Source organism: Gracilinanus agilis, chromosome 2 (genome assembly GCF_016433145.1).
Source record: "Gracilinanus agilis isolate LMUSP501 chromosome 2, AgileGrace, whole genome shotgun sequence".
Taxonomy (NCBI): Eukaryota; Metazoa; Chordata; class Mammalia; order Didelphimorphia; family Didelphidae; genus Gracilinanus; species Gracilinanus agilis.
The window spans coordinates 421,597,549-421,623,728 of record NC_058131.1 but is presented as its reverse complement, the minus strand read 5'-3'; the positions used below and the strand labels follow the sequence as shown (position 1 = coordinate 421,623,728).

The following is a 26,180-nucleotide window of genomic DNA, read 5'->3' as shown; positions in this document are numbered from 1 at the left end:
AGCAGGTAACATTAAAATTATTACTTAGCTCAAATATTTATAATCCAGGAAAAGATCAAAGCCAGAGTACCTCCCCATTTCCTATCAATTCCATCAGCACATTTATATCTCTAGTAATAAACAGAATTGACTCTGAAGAATCAAGTTAACATTTGGCATTAAGACATGACCATTATTTTTGAAAAGATGATCTGATCGATTCTGATTTCAGTAATCACATTTATGTATTCAGTTGCTAAAAGCATCCTGCCAATATATAAAATGAAAAAGATATGCTGGAATATAGATCCTTTACAGAAGAGAAACCTGAAATCTAGAAATAAGTGACCTGTCCAAGGTCAGACAGGGATGAAAGGTTAAGAGCCAGCATGAGAATTTCCCTAACGCTCAGTTTGGGTGCTTTCCCTACTATACCTTATGACCTTTCCTTAATACCAGATATCCTCAACAGGTATGCCAAAAGCATACAACCTCAACAAAGATTAGGCCAGATTTTAAAACTGAAGGAACAGATCTGCAAGGAACTCTCTGCTCAAAAAGCTCCAGAACCCCTAGCTGGGATACTTAAAGAGTATGATACTTTTTAAAGCTGCACCCTTTAACTCCAAGCTTCCAAGGGCCCTGCCATTGTTATAAGCTTCAATCAATTGTGAAACTGGAAACTCTTTCTTTTCTGAATTCAAGTCAGATATCTTGAATTTTTCAACATATGTTCTTTTTTTCTTGAGAACATAATATTTATGTGAAAACTTTCAATGACTCAGTTCTAGAGTACTAGAGAATTCTTTATTCTTACTTTCCAAGGGTTTATGCTAGAAACCCAATGAAGCCTTATTCAGTAGCATTGCTTGTCAGGTATTAGTCAGTACTGATCTGTCCCCTCACCCAGGGGATGATTTAAGCCAATAGGCTAAAATAGCTTGTTTTACTAGGTCAACATGCATGTTGCTGTCACAGCAGCATGCAGATCACAGGCTATTAAGCAAACTAAATGGATTAAAGTGCCTTGTTGAGGCATGCAGGTGACCCTGCCTTTTTAAAGGCTATGCTAGTGGAACATAAGCCCTGACAGGCTTAATAGGATGGAAAGGTTTCAAGAACAGTAACAGATCTGTTTGTCTGCTGTTTAGTTTGGAGAGGCACATTAAACAACAATTGAATTAAATGGTTATTAAGTAATGAATTTTTCGGCTACACCAACAACTCTCAAATACCAGACTAAGGTATAGAAGGACTGTGATCTTAATGGCTAGGAGTGCCCACCTGACAAAATCACACATCCTCAAAAAATTTAATGTATAGTCAATTTAGATGACAGAAAATACATGAAGGGAAGCAGTAAGATATGGTAGAAAATACTCTGGTTTGTGAATCTGAACACTTGGGTTCTTGCCCTGATTCTACCACCAATATATTTCATGACCTTGAGCAAATCTTCTTTGTTGGACCTCAGTTTTCTCGTTTATGAAGTAGGAAGTTGGACTAGATCTCTAAAGTCCCTTCTGGCTCTGACACTCTAATGAATATGGCTTGAACTGAAGCTTTTGAAGAAAAATGTGATTTCTTAATCACATTAAAAAAAATAAAATACCCATTTTTATTTATCCTGCCTAACCATAAAATACTTAACTTCTAATAAAAAAAAAGTAAAACAAAATAAAAAATCCTTCCCAAAATAATTTCCTGATCTTAAGATGGAAAGTCCTCAAAGGTCTCAAGATTTGATACTTCCACAGCTAAAAATACTCCTTTTCCACTGTGCTTCATATAAACTCTTATTTCTTCACTTCTGGCTCCCTACCTTAAAAGTGGAATTTAACAACTACTAATTCTACACTGACAACAAATCTGTGTATCTCTAAAACAAGGAAAATATGTCCACCTCCCACATTTAATGTTTACCTCAAAAATATCCTTCCTTAAAAACTACTTGCCCTTTTTTGGGTCATCGAGGAAAGAGACCAAAGGAATGCTGAGATGTCAGTCACTAAAAAAGTTGGGAAGTTCAATTCCACTGCTACTCCATATTGGCTGGGGTACAGGAGAGTCTTAAAAAGCTCCCTGGCAATAAGGGCAATGAGATAGTAAGAAGAATTACAGAAGAGTAGGAAAAAGTTTCATTGTCTGCAATGGGCTTATAATTTTGAGTAGTAGTATATGATGAGAATACTGTAGCCTTTACTAAGAGGTTTAGCCCAAAGTGTAATTTTAAAATAAGGTGACTATTTTAACTAATAGACCAGAATTATATATCTGAGTGTGTTGTCCCTTCTTGAAAAGAAGCACAATCATGGCTACTGTTTTGCCTTTGTTCAAAACATAGGAGCTCAGAGTTGAAGGGGGCCTTAAAGACCATTCTGGAAGCCATTTGGGGGACACTTAGGGCTGGTTTAACCAGCCACAGAGGAAAATAATCATGATTTTAGAACCATTTGGAACCCCAAAATGTCTCAACCAGCAGTCTCCCTCACTTCATTTGTTGGACATAGCTCTCAGTGTTTCAAAAATTCCAATTACCTTTCAAGGATGAAGAAGTACCAGAAATGAAAATGTTCTAAAGACTAGAAGGTAATCTCTAGAGAGGATTTCCAGAAATATTTTGAACAATAACAACAGTTTCATTTGGAAGTATGTATTCTTGTACATTTGTTAAAAAAAAAACAATTAATTACACTATAGTCATACTCTGAACCACTGTTTCAAAGATACTTATTTCAAAATAAGTGCTAAGTATTTCTCTAAAACTTTAGCAACCAACATGATATCTGATCAGCACATGGACATATCTACACTAGGGATGATTAATATTATGATAATTTAATTATCTCAGACTTTAGGTGATTACCTGGCAAAGAGAGTAGGTTTTAAGCAGATGGAAATCATCTCAAAACATGCTGACCAAAAACTGTCAACTCAGGAATAAAAAGGCCCATATCTATCTATCTCCATCAGAAAAAAAAAAAGTGGAGCAACAAGCTGATAGCTATCAGTTCTCTGGGCCACAACTTGCCCCAAAATAACTCTTCAGTCATCTGTTCCAATTCATGTAGGTTGTTGTGGGAGGGAGTAAAAAAGTGTGGCCCTCAATGTTACTCTTTAAAAAATTTTTTTTTATCATTCATATATATTGGAGTTTGTCAGTCATGTTCATACTGTTATGATGTTGTTCTAGAAAAACAGGATGTCACAGCCAGAGCAGTGCCTGAACCTGATGGTCCGCCCGTGAACCGGTTCAGGCAGATGTAGGTGTGCTTCTAATTGTTCTTCACCTGTTTGAATCCAAGCTTCCTCCAAATCCTTTCTAGGGCCACTCTTCCCATGAACAAGGTGATAGTAAAATTTCGTTTGTACCAGTCTCTAGATTTCATCACAAGAAAAAGAACAAGAAACATTATATACTACATGCAACAGAACTCATGATTAATACATAAGTATTAAAGAGAAGACTCAGTACCAAAACTAAAAAGAGTTCAGCTTACTCTCTTCCTTTGTTAATAATTTTTCCTTTTCCCTAAACTACCCAGAACATTGAGTAGTTTTGACAACTAGATAGTAAGAGGGAAGCAGATTTATCATTAAAGAGACCCTTTTTTTCACCTAATATTAAAAAATATTTCAGAAAAATCTGAATCACAGAATCTCACAGCTGGAAGTAACTGTACTGTTAAGCCTAATACAATATCCAGTCTCTACTTGAACATATCCAGCAATATGTCCACCTCCTCCCTAATAATGGCCAGAAAAGTCCTTACATTAATTTATCACAGAAGATGACCTGAGAAAGATTATAGAGCTCCTCTGTGCTCATTTACTAATTCTCAATTTTATGAACTTTTCTTTCATTTTATTTTAGTTCCTCAAAAGGCAATCTCTGAATTGCCCAAATATAAATACTACCGATGCAGTTCATGCACAATCATAGCCTTCTTTGACTCAGAGAACTACCTGCAGGGGCAACATTTCTTACAATTAAGCAGAGAGCTGTCTGCCTTTTAGCCTTATTTGACTTGGAAGTCACCCTGCTGATCACAGTGAGCCTGCAGTTCTCATGCCTTTGTCCAATGAACTATTATCTGGTGCTGTATTCCCCAACCTATACTTGAGGTTGATTTTTTAAAACCTAAATGCAGGATTTTACATTATCTTTTATTAAATTTCATTTTATTAGACTAGGTCCATCATTCTCCTTGAGAGCTTTGTTAGTTTCAAAATGAAGCAGGGCTAAGCCACTAGTCCAACCATCCTTGCTCATTCTGGTGATGTAAGCTACATTCCTGACTTGGGTTTCCAGGGGAAAAGGAACATTTATGGTTTCTGAAGAAAACACAGAAATTCGATGGATTTTCTATATACTTTAGAAAGCTTTCTCTGGGAAAAGAGACTCTGGAGATGAATGACAAGGGACACACTGAATAGGCAATGAAGTGCTTGGATAAGCTCTGTTAGAGAGGAGCAGGGGGGCTGACACTGTACACATCGACAATGCCTGATCCGGGCATCCTATTTATAGAAACAGCACATTTCATGCTCAAAGGAGAAAAGATGGGCTCCACCTCCTTCTCCTCGATAATGGCCAGAAAAGTAATTAGATTCATTTATCACTGATGTTGACCTGAGAAAGATTATAGAGCTACTCTGTCCACACTTACTGGTTCTCAATTTTATGAGCTTTTCTTTCATCTTTTTTAGTTCCTCTAAAGGTAATCTTTGAATTGCCTAAATACAGATACTATGGATATGCACAATCATAGTCTTCCTTGACTTTAAATAAGCCACAAGAATATGCTAAAACTTGTATTTATCATTAATCATAGTTAGTTCCCAGTTCAATTGGTGATGCTCATATAGAATCTATAACTCAAGGCAAGGGCCCTAGATTCTAAAAGCTAAGCCTTTTGGAGCCAGAATGCTAATAAGTATGCAGGTCATGCCATTACTTTCAGCCAAATGAACTGATGAGTGAACACAGGACTTCTGTTCTGGAACAAGCTCAGAGTATTTTATCAGCACTTGGGACAGAAGGAAGAAATAACAAATGAGGGCTCAAACAGGAAGCAAAGAAATGGCAAGCAGTTGATGTGAAAAAAGCACATTACAATAAATAAAGCCTGCCTTTCAATAATAACTCTGAAAACTATACAACCATCTATCACACAGGAGGCCAATATTTAAATTTCTGTCACTTCAGGGGAGGGCCTGGGAACTTGTAACATCATTTTTATGAGAAAATGTATTCTGGATTCCAAACAACTGATGTACATAAACTTTTTTTTTTTTTTTTAAATTTTAAACCCTTAACTTCTGTGTATTGACTTATAGGTGGAAGAGTGGTAAGGGTAGGCAATGGGGGTCAAGTGACTTGCCCAGGGTCACACAACTGGGAAGTGTCTGAGGCCGGATTTGAACCTAGGACCTCCTGTCTCTAGGCCTGGCTCTCAATCCACTGAGCTACCCAGCTGCCCCCTTGTACATAAACTTTTGAAACATGTAATGAAAAAGTTAATAAGTTGGAAATCTGGCCTCTGTCATTCACTTGCAACGTGATCTTCGGCAAATAACTTCTATTAAGGCCCCATCACTTTTGATACTCGAGGTCCTCATTGGGGAATCTTTGAGTTCAAGTGCCCAGAGGACAAATTCAAACTGTCTGTGAGCCCACGGATTACTGGAGAATTTAGGGAGAAAGTGCTTGCTTTGGGTGGCTGGACAGAAGGATGGGGGTGGCTGGACAGAAGGATGGGGAATGTGTCCTCTGGTGCTGGGAAGAGGGGAACAGAGCAGCTCCCCAATTGCCTGCTCTGTACTCATGCCACGTCTTTGCCAATGCTGCTCAAGGTCCTAAGGTCCCTACCAATTCTAACGTTCCAGGATCTGTAAAATTTATTTATGGATGACCATCCAAAGGGAAAGCAGCACCTTAATGAAAATTAGTATAAGAAGAAAGACACTAAGTATTTTGTCTAGATTTAGTTAGAATAAATCTATCATATATACTAACACAGTGATGGGCAAACTATGGCCTACGGGCCAGATGCGGCCCCTGAAATGTTCTATCCCACCAGGGAGACATGATTCCTAATCTGACGAATACAATGAGTAGGATACAATACAATGAAACTGCGAAAGAGTTGCCTTAGAAACAGACTGACAGATGAGCATTTCCTTTCCTTTGGAAAAAGTTTAAAAAGCTTGCCATCACTGTACTAACTTAAACTGACTTCTTCATCACTTTTCATTTTAAAAATGTTAAATGTAATGAAATTGTTCAGTTATGGCTTAAGACTCCATTGCCCAATGTTCCCTCTCACTGCAAGTACAAAAGTTATAAGTAGACAATAATACTACATTATTAACAAACTATAAAGCCTAAAACACATGGATAAGGACTAGTATGGTAATAAAAAAATCGAAAGTTATTTAATGTAATTCATACGCATAACTGTGCTGTATTATAAGGTCATTAGGCATAATTACATGTAGTTCACTTAAATGACTGTGATTAATGAAGTTTGACTTGAATTCACAAAAGGAATTCCACCAACTTCACAGTGAGTTGTGAAGAACAGCAAAATTTCACTCTAACACAGGGGTCGGCAACATATGGCTCTTTCTGCAGGAGCCATAAAGAGAATTTTTTTTCAGGTGCTGTTACAGGAGCACGCACTGTGAGCACTGTACGGCTCTCACGAAATTACATTTTAAAAAATGTGGCGTTTATGGCTCTCATGGCCAAAAAGGTTGCCAACCCCTGCTCTAACAAGAGCTATGTGAAGTAACAGATATATCTCTCAACTTCTGCAGACACAAGATCATTTTCCTTATTTTGCTAGAGAATAAGGAGAGAACAGGTTAAGAATTATGCCCCTTTTAGAGGCCTACTACTACTAGTAAACATTACTAAATGGGTTAAAAGACAAAGAAAGAGAAGGGTGTGGGTTTCATCAACTTCACGATTTTGCATAGAGTTGGCCTTGTTTATTTTCTGTTTTTTTATTTTTTAGAAAAGTTATCATGGTTACATGATTCATGTTCTTACTTTCCCCTTCACCCCCCGACCTACCCCCCTCCATGGCTGATGCACATTTCCATTGGTTTTAACATGTGTCATCAATCAAGACCTATTTCCAAATTGTTGATCATTGGTGTGGTAGTTTCGAGTCTACATCCCCAATCATGTCCACCTCAACCCATGTGTTCATGCAGTTGCTTTTCTTCTGTTTCCACTCCTGTAGTTCTTCCTCTGAATGTGGGTAGTGTTCTTTTCCATAAGTCCCTCAGAATTCTCCTGGGTCATTGCATTGCTGCTAGTACAGAAGTTCATTACATTCTATTTTACCACAGTGTATCAGTCTGTGTACAGTGTTCTTTTGGCTCTGCTCCTTTCACTCTGCATCAATTCCTGGAGGTCTTTCCAGTTCACATGGAATTCCTCCAGTTTATTATTCCTTTGAGCACAATAGTATTCCATCACCAGCATATACCACAATTTATTCAGCCATTCCCCAATTGAAGGGCATACCCTCGTTTTCCAGTTTTTTGCCACCACAAAAGGCGCGGCTATAAATATTTTTGTACAAGTCTGTTTATCTATGATCTCTTTGGGGTACAAACCCAACAATGGTATGGCTGGATCAAAGTGGCCCTGTTTATTTTCAACAGAAACTTTGCCCACACGGATTTTTTTAGGTCATTGGGGTCATACACACAAATGACCTATCTATTGAAAACACTGCAATGTGTTTAAATCTGAGAAATTAAGTACAATGAATACTTGTTTGACTAAAAACCTTATTAAGAGTACTAAATCAGCATTTAGAAATTCATTTTAGGAGTCTGATATAGTAGAAAGAAAATGTTATTTGTATTTGAAATCAGAAGCACCAGGCCAAATCCTGGTTTTGCTACCTTGGCCAGATCACTTCACCTGTTTAGCCAGTTTACTTATGTATAAAACAAAAGGTTTGAGAAGCAGTTGGTAGCACAGTGGTAGAGCTCCAGGCCTAGAGCCAAGAGGATCTGGGTTCAAATCTGACCTTAGATACTTCCTAGCTGTGTGACCCTGACCAATTGCCTAGCCCTTGCACTCTTCTTTAGAAATGATACTAAAAAAGAAAGTAGAAGGTAAGGGTTTAAAAAAATTTTTTTTAAGTTTGGGCTAGAATATCCCTAAGGTGTTTTCTTACCTAATATTTCCCAGGCCTTTAATTTTTTTATTAGACCATGAAGAAGGTCAAAGTGAGAATGTCTAAACTGATCATTTCATTTAAAAATTCCAAGTAGACTGGCAGTAGAAATGGTATGTCTTTTGCATAAAGAGAAAATTATTAAGTCTACGTAGACTATTATTGTGATACAATTCTAAAACATTTGGATTTAGTATTTTTCAGCTGTGTTGAAATATAAAGGATGCACCTACCTGTTATAGTACATATGCTTCTGAAAATTTTTACTTAAGAATTCCTTATAAAAATCAGCCATTTCTTCTGCATTTAGTGTTATTTTTTTACCTGAAAATTAAATATAAAACAATGGTACAGATTCAGAAAGAGACTTTGCTGCTGTAATTGGGACGTACAATAAAGTTTTACTTCAAATCATCTATAGAATTATAAGGAAAATGTGTAATTTCTGATCTGTATTTCCAGCACATAAACTTTTTTATTTTAAGAACATGAAACAGGAAATGCAATACCATTATGAGAAAGTGCAGTCACTATATGGGGCTCTTTTCTTTTCAGTCACCCTAGTCTGAAATTCATTCTTATGTGTATATATACAAGATTATGTACATATCAAAAGCTTTATTATCTTATTAGAAATAGCTGGTGGCTTCAGGCCATTTCTCAGGGAAGATATCATATTGTATAATTTTCATAAAATCCAAGATTTAAAATTTTTTTTTCTGAGAGAAATTTCAGGAAAAGAAACTCGCTAACTCCTTGAATCAAGAAAGTGAACTCTTTAAAAGAAGGCACCATAAAGAAGCCTGCGGAAACCATACACAGCATCAGATGATCCAGAATGAACTTTGGAATGTAGTGAATCTAACTGAAGGGAGTTGAACACATTTATTTTGAATGTAAACTCTAATGCCAAAGAGGATTGCCCACAACTGGCTTTTGTCAATGTGCCTACCAATCATTGGTTTTGCTCTCTTCCTCTTTTATTTCCCTCTTATCTCCAACTATTGTAATTTCTCCTTAGAAAGTGCAGTATTATAAGCACCTTTAGCTAGAAGATCTTTAGAGGTATAAGCTGGATATTTGAAATGATTCATTGGGGAGACTAGGCATATAAATCAGGGAGATTTCAACACAGTTGTCTCCCAATAGAATCACTGGAGGGACTGTGAAAAGGAATTTTTTTATCTTAATTTAATCAAGTACTCAATCAAGTGGAGTGCTCCATTAAGTCAGAAACTTGTGAATCCTTTTGATAAGAGTTCACACCCTCAGAGGACAGGAGGTGGATCCCACAGACACTGACCCCTAGGCAGTGCTAGGCAAATTGAGACTTTGATTGGTTCCTGAGATATGACAGACCAGCCCACAGTGAAAGGAAGGAGGAACCAGAGAGACAGGAAGTGACTGGGAGAAAACTGCTTATAAAAGCCAGTTGAGAGCATTCTGGGTCACTACTTTTGCTTCTGCTGCATTGGTGGCTCTTACTGAGGGAGGATTTCTGCACTGTTGTCTCTGCATTAGAGGATTTTCTGCATTGGAGGACTTCTGCTTTGGAGGCTGAGACTCTCCTGCTCCTCTAGCCGGACATTGGAACTTTGTCAGGGAGTGAGCTAGATTTCTTTGGAGCAGACTTAGAGTGGTAAGCTAGACAATTCCCCTATCACCTTCCTACATTTCCCTCTTTACTATCTCTACCCTGCTATAATAAAGCTACTAAAGTTGCTAACAGCTTCATGAACTTAAGAGTTAATTTTGTAAACAGAGACCACAATAATTTTTAAAAATTCTTATATTTCTCAAATTCATTTTTAATTATTACAATATCAAAATGAATTTTAATTTGCCCACCCTTATTGGCAGCTTTATTACACACTGCTAGAACTTAAGGGGCCTGGAAAGTATTTTTATCTCCTTATTCATGGTAGGCCCTTCTGTCAAAATAGCATTAAGATACATGGATGATGAAAGAGTAGTTTAAGTTGTTGTGGCTAGAAGAGCACTAAAGTTTGGGGGGGGGGGTGCTCTCCTTCCCTTGCTGAGTGATGGAGGGGTAAAAGGTGATTGAGGTGATAGGAGAGGAATGAATGGGATGGCTGAGTTTAGGGAGGAATGGACAAGGTGGTATTAGGATGATAAGGGTACAGGGTGAGGTGTTCAGGAGAGGCATCTAACAAAGACTAGACACCCAAGCTAGAGACAGAGGATACTAGGGTAATAGGCTGAACCCTTCCAGGCAGGAAAGGTACTTCTACAGATACAAGGAATAGGGCCAGTCAGAAATGATTGAAATCTGACTTGAGGGTTTTCTTGTCAGTTTCTCAAGTCCTCAAAGGAGGAGTCACAAGACTCCTCCCTGTCAGTGAAATTGAAGGGATTCAGGAGGAAACATTGGGAAACTACTTCCTCCCAAGATGGATGCCTCCAGTTTCCCTCAGGAAATAAAGAGAATAAATCCTTTCCCTTCAACCCTTGCCTAATTCTTAAACACAATGATTCTCCAGAGGGTTTGCTTAGGTAACAAAGAGATTTATTAATGTTCAGGATTGGTCAGGAAGGAGAGAGGGGTTGGGGGTTTCTGACAGCCACTAAGGAGAAACTCAAGATGGGGAAGGGTCACAGGAATGGGTTAGACTGAGAGAAGAACCTGCTTCTCTCAGCCAGGGAAGATTTGGCTGCTCTTAAAGTAGAGGGAATACTAAAGGGATAGTTTGAATTCAAGGATGTCCTACTTGCCTATTGGGGAAAATTAAACCCACAAAGTCTATTCACTATAAACTCAAAGCCACCCTGTCTCCCAGAGCCCCAGGAAAACAGGCAGGGAAACAGGGAAATAATATGGAGAAGGTCAGGGAGAGGTCCAGAGAAATTAGCTAGGTTCAAATTGTCCAGAGACAAAGCACAGGCCAAAGGCAAATCTGAAAGCCAAAGGAGAGCTCTAGTTGGTCCTTCCGCTCTGTTCAAGGCTCAGGAACCAACTGACTTATCTCAGAATTCTAAGGCTTCTAACTGCCAGAAGTTTTCAGTTGGCCCCCTGCAAGAGCAAAAGCCTCTCTTGCATCTTTTGCTTTACAAAGTATGGGAAGTCATCAAGCTCATGACGTTTAGCACAGCTCTGTCACTAGTTCTGAAACCCGCATGGCAGGTGTCAGAAGGATGGTTGTTTCACTCAGTTTCCCCTATGTGACTTTTCTCACTAACATTCCCTTTTACTGAAATTATTGAAATCAGTATCCTTACTCAGCCCCTGGGAAACACAGAAAAACAATGCAGGCTAATAGCAAGGCCACCCACAGACCTCCCACAAACCCCTAAGTAAAACCCACATTTATATGTTATAATACAGAAACTTCCACTGAAATCACTTCACAACAAACTAGCAAATAGTGAGTTAATGTTAAGGATTTTAAAACTCTAACTCAGATTCCCATACACAGGTGCCTACAAAAAACAGGCCAGAATAGTCTTTAAGTTTCTCCCTACCCCTCCCTGATTTGGTACAGTAAGCTAACATAAAAGAACAATGAATGAAATATGGAGAAATTGTCTCCCATGCCTGTACTTTCCCATCACTATACATCAAATACATTGTCTCTAAGAAAAAGATGGATGGTGAGAATGGATTTCCATGCCAACTTTATATGTGATCTCAAAGCCCAAAAGCTGACCAGAACAATCTTTATGATGTCTGGCTCTGGCTAAAAACCCAATTACTCTCATTCGTCTCAGTCATGTCGCTAACACTGTCCCACTGCCGAGATTTCCTAGACCTGTGGGAGTTTTTTAACCCCACATTAAAGGATACTTACATTATAACTCTAGAGTCAGAGTTGGTAGAGTATGATCCTTAAGCCAAATTCTGCAGCCTGCAAAAACAGGTGAACTAAGAATGGTTTTTACATTTTAAAATAAATTGTATTTTAAAATGTAAAAACTTTTCTTAGTGAAAAGACGCAGGCCTGGATTGAAATTTCCTGTCCCTTGCCTATAGCTACACATAAGTATTCTAAAGATAATAATTAAAGTGACTATATACTTTTCTTTTTTTGGTATCTCTCTATTCACATCTAGTATTGGTGGTATTGTTGGACAAGGTCTGATTGTACTTATTTCTCCTTGATAAAAGAGAGGATTCATGGGAAGGGAATATATGGGGAAATGAGAGTGCTGTGGGAACAATAAACATAATAAAACAAATAAAAAGATGGGAAAGGCAGGTTGGAATCACATTCTAGAAGATCCTATATGACAGATAATTTGAATTTTTATCATAGAGAAAAAAGAGAGATACTGTAAAGTCAGAACACTTAATTTGGTAGGATTTCCAGCCAAGAAGGGATCTATCTACTCCGGAAAAAAACCTAAAAATAGCACCAGATAAAATGATGATCAAGAAATCTAATGAGAAATTACAACACCTTCTACTCTAGATGGTCACAAAAAAAAATCAACCAGTAATGGGCAAAAGGGGGTCACTGGCAAAGCTGGCACCAGTTCCAAAATAAGAAAGTAAACAAGTCAGAAATTTTCCAACCAGATAAGAGACTGCCCAGAAGTACCTATAGTATGCAAGGCTCCTGAGACAGCAAAGGTAGAGGTTTCTCCAGAGAAAGTCCCATGGAGGTTGGAAGCCTACATTGTAGACTCAGAAACCAGATATTATCAGTGACCAGAGCAATCATGCAGCACTCAAGACTGGGTCATCCCAGGTGTGGGAGATAAGAAGTCCCTAGCACTTTGTCCTATCAGAGGGTACCGAAGACCCAGAACTCTGAAAAACAAAGATCCAAGGGAGCCTGGCTATTAGAGGTGGAGGTCAGAATAGGAATCCAGGAATCCTAGGGTGACACAAAGCAATATTCTAAACTGAAGTAGAAACCCCTACACCAACTCTAAATTCAGGAACTAAGGTTGAAGAGATGTCCTCAAATAGATACAGATCGCTTTAAAGATATTAAGAGATGCAAATCCAATCTAGGAGAAGAGAGTAACTCTATAACAACTTCAGAGACTCAAATGATCTGGATCAAATGATATAGATGGCTAAAAGCGAATATAAAGAAAAAATTGTTGAGTGATGGTAACAAAAAGACAGACCAGAGGTAGCCATGAGGAGCAAGTTTCTTCCTGGACCTGTAGTCTAGGGAACATCTAGTACTGGAGAGGATGACCAGAAATGGAACTGCGTCTCCATCAGTTCCAAGGGATAGAAAGCATGAGGTGAAGTCAAAAAGTCAAGTCAATAAGCACATACCATATGCCAGTCACTATGCTAAAGCCCTGTGAATACGAAGAAGGCAAAAACAATTACTATTATCAACAAATTCATAGTTTAAGAAGGGAGACAACAACTACTTGTATAAGCTATACATATGATAAATTGGAGATAGGTAGAAAGGCAATAGCATTAAGAGGAATCAGTAAACACTTCTTGCAGGAAGTGGAATTTTAGCTGGGACCTCAAGGAAGCCAGGGAAGCTAAAAGGCAGGGATGAGGGGGAAGAGGAATCGGGGCATAGGGGACAGACAGAGAAAAGGTTTAGTATATGGCAGAGATTACAAGAAGATCAAGCCAATGTCACTGTATAACAGAACACATTGGGGGTGCAGAAGAAGATATAAGGTATAGAAAGACTGGAAAAGCAGGAGAGGGAAAGGTTATAAAAGGCTTTGAATATAAAAAAATTATTTGGATTTTTTTTTAACCCTTACTTTCTGTCCTAGCAACAACTCTAATAAGACAGAAGGGCAAGGGCTAGGCAAAGAGGCCCCTGGTGACTTGCCCAGGGTTGCACAGCTAGAAAGTGTCTGAAGTCATATTTGAACCCAGGACCTCTCATCTCCAGGCCTGCTTCTGTATCCACTGAGCCACCTAGCTGTCCCACACCAAATAGGATTTTATATTTGATCCTAGAGACAACAAAGAGCTATAGAATTTACTAAATGGGGGGGGAGGGGATATAGTCAAGTCTGAGCTTTAGGAAACTCAGTTTGACAGCTGAATGGAGGATAATGTATAAAGGAGGAAACCCCCTCCCCCAGAAATCACATACTGGGGTTATCCTACCTGTGTCCCCAGACTGCTAGCTTTATATCACGTGACTGGACGAGCTGCAGGCTTTCCCTTCCCCTAGTCAGCCTCCACTAGCACCCAAGCCTTTTTCCCAAACCCTGGCTCCACGCTGAGTGCAGCCAGGTCACATCTATTCCACTTCACCGTTCCTGGGCCCATGGTGGTGGCAGGTTCACTGCACAGTCTGCACTGTGGCCCTGACCCCAGGCCTGGCCTCTGTGGCAAATATACCCATGCCATCCATCCCCATCTGGTTTCCAAGGCCTGCAATGACCCTATCCCAGGGGGGACTTCCACGCTCCTGGCTGTGAGGGTGGGGACTGAAGTGCCAGTTCACACAGGGAATCTCCCATGCCACCTGCTGGACCCTGACATCCCAGCAGGGGGTTGAAGCTCCATGCTCCCAGCTGTGGCTAAAGGCACAAAGGGGCCAGTACATGCAGGTGTCTTACCACCTGCAGGCAAGAAGTAAAACTGCAGGTAATTTAATTTTTTTTAATTTTAATAATAAAATTAAATATGATTGAGTACATTAAGCCAAATTGAGTCACACTGAATGAAATTTAAATAAAAGAATTATTAATAATTTAAAAATAAAATTGAATTAGATTCAAATTAATAAAATTAAACAAAACCAAATTAAGCCAAACTAATTCAATGCAATATTAATTAAATATACTAATTCAATGATTCATTATTTCAAACATCATAATAATTTTTAAAAATACTACTTAAAATTCTTATTATATTTAATATTTGTACTATTACCTTGCATTAATTACTATTGCCTTACATTGATTTCTTATTTACCCCTACTCTAATTTAGTAGATTTCTACAATAAAATTAAAGGAAGTTGTGTCTCAAATTTTTTATAATGTTTTGGGATCCTTTCATTGTTTGAATTGCCATTCACCAATAGTTAGAACAGCTCCTTACTGAGTCCTAACAGTAATAGGCTTGTACCACAGCTACTGAACTAGTAGCAACTAGAGTAGAAGCCTCACTCAGATTAAAAGAGGCCCAGGAATTTTCCTAAACAGACTAAGACAGAAAGGCTAGAATTTTTTTTTCCTTCTAAATTTAGGGTCAAAAGACCAGACACTATGGGAAATAAGCAGAATAAAACCAGTAAAGTGCCCAAAGGTTCTCCACTGCATAAGATACTATGTAGATGGGATGAACAAGGGTTCCCTAAGGAGGGTTGGGTCAAAAAAGGAGATGAAAAAACTTTGCAAAGCCTGGGCACTAAAATCCTTTAACTGGCCAAGGTATGGTTCTTTTGATTTTATAATTATAAAAGAATTAAAACTGGCCATCAACAAAAAGGAGCTTATTAGAGGCTATGGGCATACCACCTTAACAAGTCAACCAATCCCACTAACCCCAAAAATAGCCTGGTTGACTCTGAAAACCCTGACACACTGCCTTCATTATCCCCCAGACATGAGGCTTTTCATTCTCTAGATCCTGGTGATCCTGGCTTGATTCCTTCAACTTCTCCTCCTAAACCTGTGTTATTTAGAATTTCTAGGATTCCATTTTAGAGGTATTAAACCTCAAGATATGTAGATATATGACAACTTCCTGTGGACTGTTTGGGGACTTTGAAACTATATTTCCCATGGTCCAACGGGTTTCCTGTTTTGGATGATGTCTTCAAGGTAAAGCCCGGCTTTAAATATTGGGAAGTCTATTGGGAAGTCGGGCTTGACTTCCTCTCTTGTGCTACACAGACAAGATGAGGGAAGGTAGGGAACGTAATGGTTGAGGTGGCAATTTGAAATTTTTACAGGTGCATGGCCGATTTTATTCTACCAACATGGGCCTAAATAAAATATTAGTTTTCCTCATAATATCAGCCTTTATCATTTTTAATCGTTACAAACCCTTAGTTAAAGCTAATAAGACACCCTGCCTTCTTCCCAGCCTGCCTGCTAGAAGGCTCCTCCTCTTGATCCAGGCTAGGACCTGACTCCTTCCACCCCTCCTCCTTCCATGCCCCTCTCACCTCCCAGACCACCTTTGGTACCATCTCTCTGCCCCCCCTTACCATCTAAGCTTACCCAGTCAGTCTCTGCCTTACCCTGCCTACCCTTGCTCTTGCCCTGCCCATCTCCTTTCTTATCTTACATAGCTTTTCACTGCCCACTACCCAAACCCACCCTTTCCTCCCCCTTGCTCAACTTCTCCCCCAACCCCCCACCCCCTCTTCTTCTGCTACTGGCCTAGCCCTTCTCCCTTCTCCCCGATGTTACTCTCCCCACTCTTCTTCTTCTTGTACTCCTTTCCTTGACCAACCCCACCCATCCTACCTGGTCTCCTCTTCTCCTCCCTGTTCATTCCTCTGCTCAGTCTTCCTTCACTCTGGCCATGACCAACCAACCTAGTATCCTCCTCTCCTCCTGGCCCCAACCCCTCTTCACTCCCTTCTCCCTGCCTCCCCACTTCTGATCAGCCCCTCCCTCCCCACCCAATGTCTCTTCCCCCTTCTCCCACCCACTCAACTCCAACCCAAACATCAAATCAGACTCCAGTAACCAAAGACAATTCAAATACAGGCCTGTTCCCTCTAAAGAATGTTCCCACTTATAATAAATGAGGGAATTTAGTAAATATTAGATATCATACACCTTTCTCTCCACAAGACATTGAGAGATTCAAAGGGAAAAAAAACAACAACCTTCCTTTGAAGATGAACCCATTGCAGTCATATAAATAAGTTTGAAACATTTACAGAAGTTACAATCCAAACTGGATAGATGTGCAGGACTTAATGCACACTCTGCTTACAGAAAGAAAAAGAAGAAAGGTCCTTTCTCTTGTCAATCAGGCCCAGGGAGAGGGTGCAATAGACTGGCCAACTGAAGACCCTAAACAGGATCTAAATTCAGAGGAAGATTACATACATCTATGTCAGGCTAGAAATGCATTACCAAAAGCAATGAGAGCTTGTTCTGACAGGCCAGGTACCTGGACTAAATTTGAAGACTTAAAACAAGGAGAAAATGAGAAACCATCTCAGTACATGGACAGACTTATCAAACTGGGATGCAGATATCTTGACCTAGATCTTTCTAGGGAAAAAGATGTTAGCCACATAAGAAAGCATTTTGTAAAAACTGCTGAAGGGTTCTTAGGAAATATTTTATGACCAAATGCCCTCTATTGAGGTCCACTATGGACCTCAATAAATTAAAGAGGGTAGCAGTTTATGTCTTTGACAGCCATGAAAAGGAAGAGAGAGGAAGCTGAATTAGTAGAGAGATTAAAGAAGGATAAAAATGAATTAGAGAAGAAATTGAGGAAAGAAATAGCCAAATTAAAGAAACAAGAAAAAGAAGAAACTGTAAGACAGACAGAGGTCATAGCTCTTTTAAAGAAACACAAGAAGTGACCAATGACTTTTTTTTCCTGTGGGAAAGAAGGCCATGTAGCTATAGATTGTAGAAACAGAAACCAAGAAAATAGAAACAGAAGAAGCTTTAGAAATAATAACAACAATAATAGATCCTCTCACAGGAAAAATGGAATTGTAATAGAATAAATTATAACTCAGACCATAATGCACCATGCCAAGGAATATTATCACTGTGAGGTACCACAGAGAAATGGTCAGAATGACCAGAGGGATGGCCAGAAGTATGGCCAGAGGTGTGGCCAAAGGAATCTAGAGAAGGAACCTCAAAGAGTCTGGAAGTGAATTTTAAGCCCTTTCAGACCCCACTGCCTTACTGATATTAACTGTTACAGTTTGTTCCCCTCCCCATAGTGAAGAAATCTCTGTAAAGCAATCTTGAATATAGATCTACACCCAGGAGATGAGGTGTATATAATTTACAGTTAATCACTCCAACAGCTATCAAAATCGGAGAAGAGGACTCTTGGATTAACTGCTCACATGTAAAACAGGCACTTTCTACTAACACTAATTGATTGTATCCTGTCACATATACTGTATTTGCTGCTTGTTTGTTTTAAGATTTGATTTTGTTTTTAAGCTTACATATTAATCTAAATAATAATAAAATAATACTAAATAATACTAAAGTATTCTGTTATACAATGTCACTTTCAGTTTTGGCTATTAGCTATATGTTCGGATACTTGTCTTTCTTTGTACTCTTTCCCTATGACTGAACTGGAAAGATAATACCATTATAAAAGTCCATAGACAAGTTGGACAAACTTTCTTCTGTGGCAAAGCCATAGGTCCTAATGGATGTTGAGTTTGTCACCAGATCCATCGGAGCTCTGTTTTGTCATGGCCAACAATTCCAGTTCACAGTAATGAGATGATACCATGGCTTACAACATAAGGAGGTCACTTATTGCCTAAACGGCCTTTTGCTCCTTTTACCTTTAACTGAACATAGATGACAACAGATGGACTTCCATCAAAATAATTATAACCTATATCAATAACCTTCGAAGAATTTAATGAGCTGAACATCGCAATTGATTTTATTTTTTTTTAAACCCTTACCTTCTGTCTTGAGTATTGGCTCCAAGACAAAAGAGTGGTAAGGGCTAGACAATGAGGGTTAAGTGACTTGTCTAGGGTCACACAACTAGGAAGTGTCTGAGGCCAGATTTGAAGCTAGGACCTCCCTGGTCTCTAGGCCTGGCTCTCAATCCACTGAACCACCCACCTGCCCCCCCAATTGATTTTAAAGGTGCTTCAGAAGTGATTTTTTTAGATATCCAGGAGCACCACTCCCTCTGACTGATCATTCGCCTACCTTTGACTCGTGTGACAAGAGGTAAGGGTCCAATGAGTAGTAGTAATTACATGGGTAACAAAGTGAAGTGCAACTGCACCATTCCATTCCCCACCTCTACATTTATCTGTCCAGCTTAGTACTAAGAGTACAGCTTAGAAATGCAATGGATGGAACATATAAATACATGCTTTTTATGGCTATTACAATCTCATCCCAGAGGAGAGGGGATTTCTCAAGGGGCTTAGTGACCCCTGGGTAGTTCTATGTTTGTAACTCTTCAGCTTACTCTACCCTTCCATCAAGATGGAATGGTATTTGTGGTTTAGCCTATGTTATTCCACCTGTATCAGTGCATGATCACTATATTGACCAGGTAGACAAGTCCATAGCCAGAAATGTAGGCCCTTGGTGGCATTCTAGACCCAATAGGTCAAGGTCAAATTCAGTAGCATCTTCATCATATTAATTTTAAAAATAATAAAGGCTGATATAAATATATAAATTAGTATTTTAATTAAAGCCATGCTGATAGATAAAGTCATTAGACCACGAGGTTGTAAGAATTCAAAACTGCCGCCAAGCCATTATTGTTACCTCCTGTCTCTTCCTGAGTCTGCTAGCCAAGAGGGCTTCCTTTTGGATACTCCTCCCATTTAAACAGTCCTCTGCGTGGTGACGCAGGCATCCCCACGCCCAAAGAACCAAACCGGAAACCCGTTGGACCACGGGAAATGTAGTTTTAAGGTCCCCACGTGTCCATAGAAAAAATATATATACTTTTAGATGACATTTCCCAAATTTCACTTTTACAATCAGGAGTACAGAGGTTTTTCTGGGCACTCTGCCAAATTTTGGAAAGATGGCAGTGATAGACTATATTAGAAATATCTCAGCTAAGGTTGAAAAATTGGCTCAAAACACAGCTCAAGCCATCTCCAAAACTACTAAGGCCATCTCTTACCTACAGGAAGAGATTGACTCCTTAGCAAAAACAGTTCTACAAAATCAGATGGCTCACAGTCACATCGGGAGGTGCATGTGCCTTTATTAATCAATCCTGTTGTTCTTATGTAAATAGATCCAGAGAAATTGTAACAAATAATCCATGAGCTTCAAAGGATTGTAAATGACACACAATATGTGGGTATAGACAGTCATGTGACTCCTAATGATAACTGGTGGAACCTCTCATGGCTGCAGGGAAGTGGTTTACTTGCAGTTTTCATCATGGGATCTTATAATTTTGGGGATTGTAGTACTTCTAGAATCTGCATTAGTTATTGTACTGTTTATTGTGAAGATAGGATTAACTCTCCCCTTGTCTATTTTTAGCTAATCAAATCAAGAACTTTTAGCTAATCAAATCAAGGCAGTACTAGGCAAATTGAAAAACTGCAAATTGTGAAGAAGGGAAGAGACAGGAAATGACATTGAAAAGGGGGTATAAAAAGAGACCAACATGGTCTAGGATACCACTCCTTTCCTGGTGTTTGGAGTGAGTGGGTGAGATTCCTGCCTTGGCTTTAGAGGAGAATCTTTCCCTGGATCCTGTGTCAGCTTGCTGGGTGAGTGGCTCGGGTTGTACAGGAGGCTGCACTGGTGGACTTCTGACTGAAGGCTCCACGTGGCGATCAAGACCTGAAGAAGCCTCCTGCTGGGGTGCTAAACTAGACTTCACTTACCTGGAGAAGCTTTTAGGGCTGGTAGGCTTATTAAGAATCTGTCTCTTTAGGGGGCAGCTGCGTAGTTCAGTAGATTGAAATCCAGGCTTAGAGACGGGAGGTCCTAGGTTAAAATCTGGCCTCAGACACTTCCTGGCTGTGTGACCCTGGGCAAGTCACTTAACCCCCATTGTCTAGCCCTTTGTACTGACTCCAAGATGGAAGGTAAGGGTTTAAAAAAAAATAAAGAATCTGTCTCTTTATCTACATTTCCTCCTTTCACTCCTTCCACCACTTTGTAAATAAAAGCTGCTAAAAGTCATTTTGACTTAAGCTATATTTTAAAATTGGTGACCACAAAATTAGTTTATAACTCTCTTATTGAGCCAAAACCCCCAATTTTTTTTTTAAACCCTTGTACTTCAGTGTATTGTCTCATAGGTGGAAGATTGGTAAGGTCTCTAGGCCTGACTCTCACTCCACTGAGCTATCCAGCTGCCCCAAAACCCCCAATTTTAATCCTTAAGTTATAACAAGCTTTTACCTGGTGAAAAAATTATGTACACTCACACTATGGATCATTACCAAGTTAGAAAAGAAATAGAGCTCGCTTTTGAGTGTGAGAAACCTTTGTGTTGTGCCTCTGTTTGGCTGACACATTGTCACATGGGATGTGAACTATGAATTCCTGATTTTTTTTTAATTTTATTATTGTCTTTATATTTGCAATAGAATATTTCATTTTTTTCTTTCCTCTTATTTTTTTGTACTTGAGTACATGGAATCAGTATTAATGTTTTTGATTTGAAGGATAAGTTTACAGTATCTATTAGCCCTAATACCAATGCATATCAAAAGCTTTAGACCATGGAAACCTGCCACTGATTAATATTATGGGACTTTTACTAATAATTGTGTCTGATTTCAGAAGAAGGGATCACAAAAGAACCACTGCACAGTGCAAAGAAGCACAAGGTCAAGTAGAAAGACAATTCCTGTGGGATTGATGAGGATCTGCGCCAAGACAGAGTTTTGAGGTTTGAGGAAGCGGCTGTTTGACAAATTCAGATGTTGGACTTCCCTATGCCAGGTTCTTACAAGTACCTCCATTTGTCTTTCATTTTGGCTCCCCATTTCTTGAGACTGAAAATAAAATTAGATCAGGGAATCATATTTCCCTTTTAACTCAGACTCTAGTCCCCTTCTCTTTTATAGTATGGCAATTTTCTATAGTTCTAGCTGCCGATGGGAGAGTGCAATATTGCTGCAATTGTCCTGCAAGCTTGTAGGGCATAAGTCACTTTAATTGGGCTTTGCTGGTGATTCAAGAACCTGTTACGGTTTTCTTCCTTTCCTCATATTTTATACACATAAGATTTTGATACATATATTATTATTCAGGATTTAATTTTTTCTCTTCCATTGGATTTTTTGGTTTTCTTTTGAGAACTGATTCATATATCCCATAATTCAGCCATGTATCCCACAATGATTTTGGTGTTGGTCATAACCCTTCTAATTGTATAATTATCCTAAAATCCAAGATTTAAAATTTTAGGAAAAAAAAATCACCAACACCCAAATCAGGAAAGTGGATCTTTTGGAGATCTTCTAGAGATGCCTACAGAAACCTCAAACTATATCAAGAGATCCAGAGCAAACTGAATGTAAACTCTTATGCCAAAGGGGAGTGCCCCCAATTGGCTTTTTGTCAATGCATCTACCATTTTTGTTTTCTTTCTCCTTTTTTTCTTTCCCTTTTATCCCCAAATTATTGCAATTTCCTCTTTGTAAATAAAGTACCATATTTCATATACCTCTAAGCTTTAGAGGTATAAACTACATATGTATAATGATTCATTGGGAAGACCTGACATGTTCTAACATCTTCCAAAAAACCCGAATAAGGAAGTTTTAACATGCTGGTCTTCCAAAGAATCAAAGGGGAAATTGTATAAAGGGATTTCCCCCCCAAAGAAATCACGTACTGCAGTTGTCCTGCCTATGTCCCCAGACTGGTAGCTTTATATCACATGACTGGAGGGTAAAGGAGAAGAAATAAAAGAGGGGGTTCCAGGAAGTGGGGTCTCTGTATTCCCTTGGACACAGCAGTGCAGGACCATGGCTGAGAGAGATAGCCATGTGAAGAGTGCCATGTGGCAAGATTAGAAAAGGCTTAAATTTCCCTCTATCTCTATGCTCTCTATTTCAAATAAATATTAAGAAGCTCTATGGAAATTAATGACCAGAGTGTTAATTTAATTTAGTTTTTACAACAGACAGAAGTAGAGAGAGACTTATGGCAGGGAGAGTAATCAGTAGGACAATCCAATAGATCAGGAGGGAAGTGATGAAGATCTGTTCCAGAGTGGTGACAATATCAAAGGAAGAAGGTAGCATTTATGAGAAATATTAAGGCAGAGTTGAAAGGATTTAGCCAAAGTCTGGAAATGGAGTGAGGTGGCTGAAAGTGAGAAGCCAAGGTGACTAGCCTAGGTGAATGCTCTCAATAAGAATGAAGACTTTAGGAAGAGGGAAGCATTTGGCAGGGAAAGATAACTATTTCAGTTTTGGAGATGATGAGATGTTTATAAGACTTCCAGTCTGAGATATCCAATAGGAAGGCAGTAGGAGATGCTAAACTGAAGGTCAGTTGAGAAGTCAGGGCTAAGTAAATATATCTAAAAATCATTTACATAGTGTGATAATTGAATCTATGGGAAGAGATTACCAATATCAAAGGAGAAGAGAAGAGGGACAAGAATAGACTCTAGAAGGACACCTAAGGTTAACGGGTGGGACCTGTAGGAAATCCAGCAAACTGAAAAGTGGTCAGCTAGGCAGGAGGAGAACCAGGAAAAAGTAGTGTCACAAAAAACCAAAAAGAAGAGGATATCAAGGGCAAAAGGATGACTGACAATGTCAAAGGCTGTAAACAGGTCAAGAAAGAAGACTTGAGATGGCAATTAAGAGATTATTGGTAACTTTGGAGACAAAAATTTCAGTTGAAGGATGAGTTCAGAAGCTCAGACTGGAGACAGTAAAGAAGGAAGTAGAGACATCAATTACAGATAATCTTTCCAAAGAACTTAGCCATAAATGTGAGGTGAAATCTAGGACAATAACTAGCAGGTCTGGACAGATTGTTTTTTTGAAAATGGAGAAGAGAGGTTCACATTTATAAGAAGTAGTGAGGGAAACAGTCAGTAGACAAGACAATGAGTGAGAAAGTGGGAATGATAGATGAGGCAAAGTGAGAAACTGGAGATAATAAAGGGAGGCAGTCTGCTAGAGAAGATGAAGAATAAAACAATAACCACTCAGATACAGGGTCTGCTAGCCATGGCAATGAGATAGACTACTGCTTCCTTGGGGATAGGGGTAAAGGAGGAGATGGTGACAAAAGACATCTGAGTGATATGAGAAGAGGAGATGCAGCAGCTCATAGTGAATGGCCTCAATTTTTTCAGCAAAATGTGATGCAAGATTTTTAGGTGAGAGAGTGGGGGAAGAAAAGCCATGGGAAGCTTAAAGAAAGATAAAAATTTTTAGAAAAGCTATTGCCATGAGTGGGATAGTAAACTGATGAGGGAGGTACAAAAGGACTGTTGACTACAGTGTCAGCCTAGTTGAGATTATGCCAGAATATAAATTTGTGGTAGACCTAATTAGCACAATTTGGTGATTTTCCTCTTATTTTATTTAGCAGTATATGAGTAAGATTGAGAAAAAGGAATAATAACAGATGGATAGCCTGAATGTTGCTCTGATATTCCAAAACATTTGATTTGTAGGAAGATATGGACAAAAGTTGAATCCTGAGAGTTTGGATGGATTACATTCTGAATTATTTAAGGGAAAGTCATCAGAAAAAAAAAAGTTTAAACTCTTTCCTATCTATCTTACTAAGTATTGGTTCTAAGGCAGAAGAGCAGAAAGGGCTAGGCAAGTTAGGGTTAAGTGAGTTGTCCAGGGTCACTTGGCTAAGAAGTAGCTGAGGTCACATTTGAACCGAGGACCTCCCATTCTCCAGGCCTGGTGCTCTATCCATTGAGCCATTCAGCTGCCCTTTCTGAGGCCAGATATGAATTCAGGTAAATGATTCTTCCTGAATTCAGGCCTGGTGCTCTATCCACTGAGCCACTCAGCTGCCCTTAAACCATGGAAATTTTAAGTTTCCCTGAGCATAATCCTAAACATACCATCCTAAAACTGGAAGTCACAAATAGTCGACTGACAGTACTATTTATCTAAAAGATGGTCTAATGGACAGATCACTGAACTTAGAGTCAGGAAGACCTGGGATGAAATACTGCCTCAAATATTTACTAGCAGAGGAACTTGACTTCTTGTGGCCTTAAATAAAATTAGAATAATAACTATAATACTTGCTTTAAAGAATTGTTGTAAGGATATGTGCTGACAAGGGTTTTTCAAATTTTTAAACACTGTATGCCAGCATTATTAAAATGATCTCAATATAACAGGAAAAAAAAGAGAGTTGAACTAACCTGTTTCATCTCTCAATCCCAGACCTCTAGCTTTCAATCTTGAGTGAATAAATTCTTCTTTTTCCTAAAAGATAATGATTATTATTTTTTGAAATTGTATGATTTTTTGGGTACTCAAAGATAATCACTGGCTCAAAGACAGTAATTTTATCACTGGCTCCAATTTTTCTTCCTACTGTTATATTTAAAGATGTGCCCTGAGCCTGGGCCAGGTGTGCCTATGCCACTATGCCATACTCTAAGTGGGCCTAAAGTTATACCCAGAATAGACAACTAGTAATTCCCCAATATTTTCCTACTTTCTCCTACCTATCACTTTCCTACCTTCCTACCTCACCATCCTTTATGCCTGGAGAGCCCTTCCTCCTCATTTCCCTCTGATTGAAATCTTGCTCTTTTACTACACTTAAGGACTTGTGCAGAATATGTCTATATTTGGCAGTGTCTTTCATTGCCTTCCATTTATTTAAACACTTTTCATAACTTTTCCTTGCATAAATATTAATTTATTATTATCATATTGTATTTCACATATAATTAAATTATTATTCTGGAAATATAATGAAGATAATTATAAATACTAATAATTACCCATTTGGCTTTCTAATTACTGGTTATCATTGATACTATCTTATCTTGATTCTTCTACCCTAATTCATCATAGCTTCCTTCTTTTTTTCATTCTCCACATCCCCAAAGAGAATAAAACATGCACAAATTTTAGAATTTTGAGACATGGATTTCTTGCCTATCCCTTTGCATATTTTTACACTACCAAAATTCTGTTCAGTTTCATATGCATGAAATATGGATAGAGAGCAGAGGACGCTCTAAAATGAACTTCTGGCTATACAGAGCTGGCTGATAAACTCACTAGAACAGGATAACATATATGTGTGTGTGTGTGTATGTGTGTGTGTGTGTGTATACATATATATACTTTTTGACAGCTTACTCAGATGGATGCACATATATATGTATATGAACTTAAATATTTATACTGATTTCTGAAAATTTACATTTCTTTTCAATT

General features: G+C 38.7%; 1 protein-coding gene across 1 annotated transcript in view; it reads right to left on the bottom strand.

Moving 5' to 3' along the window:
- Positions 1–2,916: 2,916 nt before the first annotated feature.
- LOC123233882 (cytochrome c oxidase assembly factor 8) overlaps positions 2,917–26,180 on the bottom strand; it is a 32,559-nt gene continuing 9,295 nt past the window's right edge. Inside the window, exons 4-6 of the mRNA XM_044659910.1 lie at positions 25,148–25,211; positions 8,417–8,507; positions 2,917–3,355 (exon numbers count right to left, since the gene is read on the bottom strand). Of these exons, the coding sequence (XP_044515845.1) occupies positions 3,169–3,355; positions 8,417–8,507; positions 25,148–25,211 (342 nt within the window). The 3' untranslated portion in view covers positions 2,917–3,168. The remainder of the gene's footprint in view (positions 3,356–8,416; positions 8,508–25,147; positions 25,212–26,180) is intronic.